Source organism: Papaver somniferum, chromosome 3 (assembly GCF_003573695.1).
Source record: "Papaver somniferum cultivar HN1 chromosome 3, ASM357369v1, whole genome shotgun sequence".
NCBI classification, from domain to species: Eukaryota; Viridiplantae; Streptophyta; class Magnoliopsida; order Ranunculales; family Papaveraceae; genus Papaver; species Papaver somniferum.
The window spans coordinates 118,083,604-118,093,692 of record NC_039360.1 but is presented as its reverse complement, the minus strand read 5'-3'; the positions used below and the strand labels follow the sequence as shown (position 1 = coordinate 118,093,692).

Below are 10,089 nucleotides of genomic sequence, written 5' to 3'. Positions count from 1 at the left end.
TAAATTTTTAGGGTAGATTTGGGCTTGTTCGGTTACCTTATGTGAAGAACAGGTTACCGAACTCATCTGAAAGTGCAGTTCGGTTACCTTTTCCATATGCGCGGGTTACCGAACTCGTTCTTTAATGGAGGTTTTTAGTTGTTCGGTTACCTTTTCCATACACGCAGGTTACCGAACTTTGTTTATAGGACTTACAGAGTAATGTTCGGTTGGTTCGCAAACTTTAACCCAACAACATATCTAACCGAACTCCACATGTATGCAATTAGTGAAGAGTTCGGTTTGTCAAGATTTTTTGCGAACAAACCGAACATAGTGGAACAAGTTCGGTTATATTGAAACTCAACATAGTAGGAAAAATAACACGGTTCGGTTACATTGGAAAAAAAATCTTTTTGGAATATAAGTAGAGTTCGGTTACTAGATAGTTTTAGAAATTTTTGCGAACCAACCGAACAAGGTAGGTAAAGTTCGGTTATATCATAACTCAACATAGTAGGAAAAATAACACAGTTCGGTTACATTGTTTTTTTTTTTTTTATGTATTATGGGTAGAGTTCGGTTACTAACTAGTTTTAGAATTTTTTGCGAACCAACTGTTCGGTTACTAACTTTGAGTTCGGTTTCTGCGATAAAATTGTGAAGTTACCGAACTTAACAAACAAAAAAAATGTGAAGTTCCAGCGTCTATTGGCTAAGTTCGGTTACTTTGTAGTTTTAAATTTTTTTGCGAAAAAACCGAACTATATTGGCTAAGTTCGGTTATTTTGGAACTCAACATAGTGGCCACAACAACACAGTTCGGTTAGACTGGATTTGTTTTTTTTCGGTTCTAAGGGTGGAGTTCGGTTACTTTGTAGTTTTAAATTTTTTTGCGAAACAACCGAACAGAGAGTTCGGTGACTTAGTTTTAAATCCAATAGAACCGAACTGTTCTTCGTGTTCTTCATTTTCAAGAAGTTCGGTTAGTAAACTAAGATTTTTTGGAAAATCGGCCTAACCGAACATGGCTCTGTAACTCCTACTAAAACCCTATTTTGATGATTTCTATTCGATTGAAGCAATCAAAATCAAATTAAAGTGAAGGGTTTGTTGGAAAATACCTCCGGAGTGGTCCCATGGCAGAATCAGGCTGCGGCTGGCGTCTTTTATACTCGATAAAATTATCATGTAACAGAACTTAATTGTGATTGCATTGATGTTGTTACGTTTCTTAAATAGGCGGTGGTGGTGGTGGTGGGAGGAGGTGGTGGTGGTAATCGGTGGTTGGTGGTGGTGATAATCGGAGATGGTGGTGGTGGTAATCGGTGGTTGGTGGTGGTGATAATCGGAGGTGGTGGTGGTGGTGGTGGGAGGAGGTGGTGGTTATATATATATAGGTGGTTATTAGGTTGGTTTTAAATTAAATTAGGTTAAGGGTAGGTTAGTCATTTCAACGTTTTAGGACACCCCTTATCACTATAGGGAAGGTGGCCTAATAAAATCATGGTCCCCTCAAAAAAACCATGGTCCCTAAAAAATCATTCTTATATAGGGCCTTTAAAGAACCAATTTTTTTTTTTATTTATTGATGCATTTAGCGATATTATTCATTTAGCACCATTGCCCAAGCAAGGACCGAAAAAGGTTATTCATTTGGCCAGATTATTCATCTATCGAGGTTAGACTACATTTGCCGAACACGCATGATGCGATTGAGATGCCCACATGTGTTGTGCACCAGTGCCTACACACTTTCTAACGAGTATAAAAGATGATGCCTATTTTTTATTGGGATTTTTTCCAGGTGGACTAAATTGATGTTACTACTCTCAATTTTTTGACTAATATAATCCACATAAAAATCTCTTCAGCGTTGGGCGGGCCTGTTGGTTGTTTATATATCATATTGAATTTTTTGAAGTGTAATGTCTGAGCTATCACTTGCATGATTTATAAAAGGGATACCAACGTTACTAAGTGTTGATACCGTTTCTTATAGGACAAAAAGATCCCACAGATCTTGCCCGTTGGATCGATGAAATGATATCAACACTTAGTAATGCTTCTGTCATGGAATGGAATACAGAATGAGTACCACATTGTTATTGTGTTTGTGGAACCTAACCTTCGCAAGTATGGAGACTCTAGCATCTACTGTTATGTTTGATGAGATGTAACTTTTAGCATCCATTGTTGGTGGTGAATAATAAGTGACGCGCCTAACACATTTAGTCAAATGCAAAGTGAAAGCTTAGTGTAACTATTAGCATCGAGTGTTTGGAAAAAATATAAAGCTAAAAAATTAACATGTGTTTATGAACATGAATGTTCTTTTTAAGTTAGACGGGTGGCAGGTTGACAGCGCTAGGTTCCGGCGGCAGGCGCATAGCGCGTGCAATTTTACTAGTAGTTCTTAAAAATACAACGCATTCATTATTCATTCTTGTGAGTTATCTCAGTACATCAGTGGTGTAACAAAGCCGTGTTGTTAAAGGGTAGACAGGATTATAAGTTATATCCCAAAAATGTACCTCTTTTCCAACTTATTCCGAAGATAAATTGCAATTCCTTATGTTGCGTTGTTGATATACGATTCCTTTACCCAACCTCGTCTGCGAGGATGACAAGCTAAACTCCGTCTGTTTTCCACTAAAACCTGAGAAGCTAAACTCTGCTGGTTTTCCACTAAAAGCTGGTGAATCAAGCTTAGGCTGAAACCATCGTTTTATGAATAACCCATTAATTCTAATTTTTCCAAATGATTCATTCCCTTGATACCGTAAACCCAGTCTCCTCAACATGGCTCCAAGTGCCTGACCAACCCTGGTAATTCCACACGCAAAAATACACACAGCGGTTTACATTCTGGAGTGGTACTATCAAAGACCAGAAGTGAAACCCGGCAAAGGTACATCATGGTCATGGAACTATGTACATACAAGATAAATTTAAAACTGTTTTTACCTGCCTACGAGGACTATTGTTTTCTCTCCCCTGGGTGTCACAGCTTGTGTCTTTTCCACGGGAAGTAAGATGGTCACGTTTGGTAACTTTGCACCTGCACAGAGAATTTGAAGGAGAACAAGAACAATTAGAAGATAATGCGAAAGACATGATATATAAACCATAAATAATGCCACTTCTAAAGGTAGGCTTACCAGCAGCATGCCGATGTTTGAGACCCTTCAAAATTGTTAGAAGGTATACCTGGTCATTCAAAAATGAAAAATCAGTGTAACCAGAATATCGATTGTATTACATCAGAATTTATCTAATTTGATAGATACACAAAGAGGGACGACTCAAAAGTGATAAATGAGCTCAGTAGTCAGGAGGAAGATTCTTAGCAGACATGAATATAAGCCAGATATAATAGCAGCAGTTATTACATTATTAGTTCCAGAGTTGAACAAAGCTAACCTCAGCAGTATGAAGTTGCAAATTTCTTGCATCAAATACAATAGGATTTCGATTGAAGGACATAATTGGTAGCACACCAAGGGAAGCAGCCTCCTAGTAAATCATAGAACATGGGTTGATCACTTAGCTTCCCCATTAATGAATAACAATGACAACTCAGAATTTAAAAAAGTGGCGTATATTAAGTTGAAAACTGACCTCGAGTAAAGAAAAGGAACGAGGATCATATTCTCCAAATCCATCTATCAAGGAATACAGGTTTGGGCATTTTGAAGCATCAGTGCTGACTCCTAGATTTTCAACAAGTCTTGCTCTTAGAGAAGTTTCATGAGGAAACTGCAGGCATCCCAAGACTTCTGAAAGAACTTCAATATGAGGAACACTGCCAGATGTAATACTATCCCGATATACGCTTACGGCCAATGAAGACCTACAGATGGATTTAGAGGCTCTAGTTACAAATTGCAAAACAAGCTTATCCAGGTACTTGAAAGATGCGATTTATGATTCTGTAGTGTTTTACCACAACATCCAAAATGCAATTTCCAAAAACCTCCCAACAGTTCTAGGAAAGGGAAGCCCAGATGCTTTTATTTCATTCTTTCAATATCCTTTCTATTATGCAGTGTACAGAATATGGAAAAGCGTGAAAAGTTGGGTATCCAAAAAGGACTGAATACATGAACCAGAGAGTATTTATGCTCAAGTGGTAACAAGAATGTACAGAACAAAGCGAAGTACTGGAAACCAGAGAAGCAAGGAAAAGAACACCCCATTAGAAATATCTAATAAACAACAAAATACCATTTGTTTTCTATTTGTGGGTTTCCTGAATTGAAGGATAGAATTTGCTCGCCAAGTGAGTAAGCCTTCTCAAACCTCCGTAAGCACAAACCTTCAAAGAGATATTGTTTAATCAGTAACCAAAATAAGTAGAAACCACAAAAGCGAAGATAGATAAAAGGTGGTTAACAATACAGAGGAACTTCGGAGGCATAAAAGTAGCCAAAACTTAATAGTTAGTTGTTGTTTTTTTTGCGAGAAACTTAATAGTTAGTTAAAACCCATGAAGCTTACCAACGATGCATCTGAACATAACACGGTTAGGAACAACACCATCCCTTTTGGCTTGAGCATAAAGCATTGAAGCTAGTTCCAGATTATCTTTCCTAATTGTTCATAAGGTGAGAATGAGCCAAAGGAAAATACCACGTTTTAATGATCACTAAGGTGCAAAAGAGAAGTATATGGCAATTACTTTTCACTGGCTACTAGAAGAACGGAGTATGTGATAATATTTGGGCTCACACAAACTTTCTTCAGTTCATCGAGAACTTCCACAGCCATGTCAAGTTGATCACCGTCACCTGTTACCATATCCCACATTATCATTCTGGAACATAATGTTGACTAAAGCTCTTAAGAAACCTCTGATAGTACTATGGCATCAAGACCACATGATAAGTTTGATATTTGATTGGAGGGTACAATTTTAGAAATCTAAGTCAAGAAAGGTCAATCCTAAGACAAAAACGTACATAGTGCAGTAATCAGAGCATTTAGTGCTGAAACTGTTGGGCGCACTTTAGTGGCTTTCATATCCTCGTACAGCTCCAGTGCCTTCTTCCAATCTTTTGCCTGACACCGAAAAGGGCAGTTTTTGTAAGCATCCGTTTGTTAGAGTATAAATTGATCCTAGTCTTAGCAGTCAAAATCTTTTGGCAAATGAGTACGGTTACAGCCATCTAGTCGCAGTCTATGAGGAGGGAACATATAAGGTCACCTTGCATCAAGAGAGTTTAATTTTGTTTTATTTATTTCTCTAACAATACCACGACCTCTGACTTACATTCCTACAAGCCCCCATCAGCGAACTGTAAGACATATTTCCAAGCTTTGCTCCTTGAATTCTAGCTTCATGTAAAATTTGAAATGCAATGTCTATCTTCCCAGCACGCCCTGCAACAGTTACTAGCGCACTGAGGAACATCTGCATAGCATAAAAGGCTAATGAATTTGGCAAGTCCCGCAAAGCATGAGAAAAATAATTTGGTGATTCGGTGAAGTTGCTGATACTTAACACAGACACGAAGAAGGAGAAAAAAAATGTAGACAAAATGAATAGATATATTGCCATGGCATATCCTATTGGAGTGTCGGAAGAAATTGTCATGGAGCGAAACTTTAACGACATACACGAACCTCTACTTCAAAAAGATATTTTAAGAATCTAGAAGTGAACAAGTACCTCATCAGGGTTCACTCCGTTTTTCTTCATGTCATCATACACAGTAAGAGCAAAGTCTATATCACCTATCTGGCTGCAACTATTAACAGCAATTGTATACACCTCTGGCGTGCCCTTGATTTTATACTTATGGATCATCTTGTATACTTCGTGGGCTCGCTCAAACTAAAAGAAATCAGTTTCTTAAGTGTCAAAACAGGTTAACTGGTAAAGAGATAGACCTGAAGAATGTCAAAACTGACATTCCCGTATAATCCAGAAAAAAGGGATGACAATAAATGGTGTTACCTGACCGGCTTGTGCACATGTCTTTATCAGAGCACCAACCGTGACATGATCAGGATCAATAGGTGTTGCTTCAGCTTTCATATCTGCTAAGACATCAAAAGCACGTTCAACAGCTCCTGATTGACCACACGCGGTGATAAGCGCATTGAATACAACTCGGTCTGGCTTTACATTCTACTGCATGTAAAACCTTGTTTAGTTTGAAAAGGTTACAATGCAATGATGCTATACAGACTTAGCAAAAGAGAACAACAACAAAAAAAAAGTGAGATAATTTTATTGAAATCAAACTTAAAAGCATAAAAGTATCAAGAAGTATAACTTCTGCTAAAACAGCCCTAATAATACCTTAGATCTTAAAATTCCATAAGCACCAAAAGCCTTAGCCACTTGACCGGCTCTTGCAGAACCATCAATTAGTGCACCATATGTATTAACATTTGGTTCTATTCCAGCATTAACCATCTCATGGAATACCTGGGAAGTAAAACACCAACCTTGTTCAATCAATATGACTTGCTCATACGGAACGGAAAAAGACGACGCAGTTGTATGAGAACTGCATAAGTTCAACTTTAGTAAAGAGGCACTGAATAATAGATTTATTTTATTTTATTTTTGGATCGGTCAATATGTATATGGTGCTGACGAGCTTCGAACTCACGTAGTTGAAATCATCACCTAACAATTTTACCACTACTGCTTCAAAAACAAAAAAGAAAAAAACTTACCACTACTGAATCTAGAATTGTACATCAGTGAAGAAAGGGAAAGTCCAACAGAGTTATATGAAAAACCTATAAGCTTAAGTTCAGGAATAAGGCAATGAAATTTAAAGTATACATCACCAACTTTAGGGGGAAAAATCCCAATTTTTTGTATGAAACTCCTATGAGTTCAGTTTAGCAAACAAAGGATTGAATTTTAATAATAGATCAATAATAGGAAGATGGACATGGGTTTGATACATGCAAGCTAGAAGTGAACAAAAGTTGCCAAGATTAAACTCGCTTGCAAGTTAAGACAAGTTATGACGAAGTTCATATTTAGCTAAAACTCCAAGGCAGAAAAGGCAGCTTACTTCAAACATGGCATCGACTTTTCCGCTTTTACCACAAGTGGTTATTAAAGTAGTGTAAAGTTTGCAATCAGCTTTCATTCCAGCTTCTTTAACAAGTTTTAAAACTTGAAAAGCTCCTAAAAATGCAAACAACAAGCGGCATTAAAAAAATAAGATAAAACTAGCAGAATAGTAATCACTACAAGAGTGTAATCCTCGGTACAAAACGCGAATTATAATAATTTTGAAAAGAAGTTACCTTCTGAATTTTGTGCACTTGCACAAACAGACATGAGCATATTGAAAGTACTCAGGGTGGGGTTCTGTATCAAATTAGTAAAGCGAAATGCCTGTTTGACAGCCTTTTGAGTTTTACAGCAGCTGAGAAACCTGGCATGATAAACCTAACAGCAGGCAAAATTAATTTTGTGAACATTTAAAAGAGTTAGGATAAGCTAAAGAAGAAGAGACTAACCTTGTTCATATCAAGTAAACCCCTTTGTTCCATGGATTCTAGCAATTCTATACAGCTACTTAACCTGAAAACCCAAGAAAGACATATTATAAGCTGCTACGAATTACTAAATCAGAACAGTCTGAAGAAGTACAGAGGTTACTCAAAATCACTGTCCCAGGAAACCTAAAGCAGTAAGGCAGGTCATGGGATACAAGTTAGGATTGGCGTTAAGCCAATTCTTCCTATCAGAGCCTCGGGAATAATTAGATATCAATCCAAATATAAAGCATCCTACATCATTTATGAAAATGACTTTGCAGCTTAATAAAGGAAGAGTGGTACCTTCCCCCTCTCAACAAGCGGTTGTAGGCGCTTGAGTAGTCCGATAAATCACAGGTACCCGTACCGTTGATTTGTACTTCATTAAGTGGAGGACTTACCTCCTTTTGACCATTAAGAGCTGGAAGTCCGTTTCCAATATCTCCCAAATTTCCACCGTCCTTGCCAGAATTCTTTCTTTTACGAGAAGGGCCTCTTCCTTTAGTACTGGAAATAGGCACCTCTCCTCGTAGGAATCCTGAAATTTAAGCTTAACTTTAAAGAAAGCTACCATAGCCACAATATTTGGGAGTCTCCACCGAGACAAAAACAAAATGACTAATGCAAATTGAGATCAAAGCAGTGTACATGCATGTAGAGTATAACCTGTTTTTTCATGAGAACCATTTAATGTCAATTCTTCTCTGCTCGATGTAGTAGTAGGCTCGAGCAGGGATGAAGCATTATTGATATGTGCTTTGGAGATACGAGGAAATACTGCCTTAAATTCCTTCAAGCTCTGCATTGACTTCATCTCAGACTGGCTTTCCTCATAAAATGTGTGGAGTCTTTCCCGAACAGATTCTCTAAGGAATGCAGTATAGCTGGGAACTTGAAATTCACTGGCTTCTTCCACTTCATTCTCTAACTTCTCTTCTTTATGTATGTGTCCGTTTACATCCATTCCAGACATTGTAGTCTCTGCACTAGAAACTGATTCAACCATTACTTGAGACAACTCCTCCGGTTCCATCACAAATTCCCCTTCATGTACTTGAGATGGAAATTCTTGCCTCTCCACTACAAAATTTAATGGCTCCAAGCTTAATTCCTTGAGGAGTGGGGTTTCACCAGTAGAATATGACTCAATTTCTTTCGTGGATACAACACTATCGACTCTAGTAGCAACAACAACAGAACCATTTGACTCAAATTCTTTCTGATATTCCACCAATCCTTCCTTGTAAATGCTTCCATTCTCATTCCCACTCTTAGTTTTACTTTCCTCCTCCACATGTATCTCTACTTTAGCTTCCTTGATTTCTAGAATCTCACTCCTGATACTCTGATTCACAACTTCTTCCCCATTTTCGGGTAACTCATGGTTGCGTACGGCATTACCACCTTTGGGACCTGAAAGCTACACCATGAATTCACAAAAATCATTAGAAAAGGGATTCAATTTGAGATTCTTACGGGACATGCAGCACTTCTTTTCAACAGTAAATAATCGTGTAGAAACAGTTTTTCATGAAACTTTTTGCTCAGTCAACGGAAACATTTTGCCAGGGGCTTCCTCACTGAGGTTAGCCTTCCAAAATATCTGAATGGAAAAAGAAAAAAGTTTCATTACGAGAATTTGAAATTTTCAAGAATTGCGGCAGCTTACCTTTTTCAAAATTTTCTTTTTTCTAAGATAATTAGTATAATTCAAGTAGACAACGGTAAGAGCTGAGATAGTAGCAACAGCAACAATGACAATAACAGGTTGTGAATATAATGAAGCTCTTAAGGTAAACCCAGTTGATTGAATTTGATACTCTAACTTCTTCCATTTTCTTTTTCTATGCTCAAGTCTTAATCCACGAAGATTACTACAACCAAGAAATTCTTTACGAAGAAGGTTATAAAAACGAGGTGAAGAAGGTGAGGATGATGTTGATAAAGAGAAAGATGTTAATGAAGTTAAGGTTTGAGATTTTGACGAGAAGCTTACTTCCATTGAAGCTAACAGAGAGAGACTGTGTGTGTGGACAGTGGAGGGAAGTAAGAGGGTGAGGAGGAGGAGGTTATTATTGTCTGACGATTGACGGAAGAAACATTGGTTGTTAGTTATTACTTCACTCATCCATTTCCTTGCTTACGTGGCAAAACTGTTTTTCATCTTTTCATGCACACTATGCTTTTTTTTGTACTACCCACGTTTGACGTGGGTAATCGAAACCAATCGTTTCCTAACTGTTAGGCCTTGTATCGTGTAAGAAGAACGTCTCAAAAATATAAGAGATAAGATGCATACGGGGAGCTGAGACAGGACCTTGACATGGGTTTTCTTTACTTCTCTTTAATTACTCCCTAGTCAATGCTACTAACTACAGCTGAGGGGATGAGTGTTTTGGGTGCCAGATTTTGAGTTCTGTGCCGCATTTAGTTTCCTAGGATACCAGTTATCTCCGTCGGAAGAAATTGAGACACTCCAAAAGTTAAGTTCAGATTCCAGTTATCAGCAAAGGTATGCATATTCAGAGATTCTACCAGAAACTACTAATATTCATTGAAAATACTATCATTAGTTAATCTTATTTCGAAACCAAA

The 10,089-nt window shown here is 37.7% G+C and overlaps 1 protein-coding gene across 1 annotated transcript; it reads right to left on the bottom strand.

Moving 5' to 3' along the window:
• Positions 1-2,354: 2,354 nt before the first annotated feature.
• LOC113357149 (pentatricopeptide repeat-containing protein MRL1, chloroplastic-like) lies at positions 2,355-9,577 on the bottom strand. The gene is made up of 19 exons (XM_026600445.1): positions 9,164-9,577; positions 8,161-8,914; positions 7,798-8,032; positions 7,474-7,537; positions 7,258-7,402; positions 7,020-7,135; positions 6,287-6,415; positions 5,939-6,112; positions 5,651-5,815; positions 5,252-5,392; positions 4,941-5,040; positions 4,661-4,769; positions 4,480-4,571; positions 4,207-4,297; positions 3,601-3,832; positions 3,403-3,495; positions 3,141-3,189; positions 2,947-3,040; positions 2,355-2,805 (listed from the first exon to the last, which is right to left on the bottom strand). The coding sequence occupies exons 1-19, from the start codon at positions 9,494-9,496 to the stop codon at positions 2,526-2,528; spliced, it is 3,396 nt and encodes a 1,131-aa protein (XP_026456230.1). The 5' UTR covers positions 9,497-9,577; the 3' UTR covers positions 2,355-2,525.
• Positions 9,578-10,089: the final 512 nt, after the last annotated feature.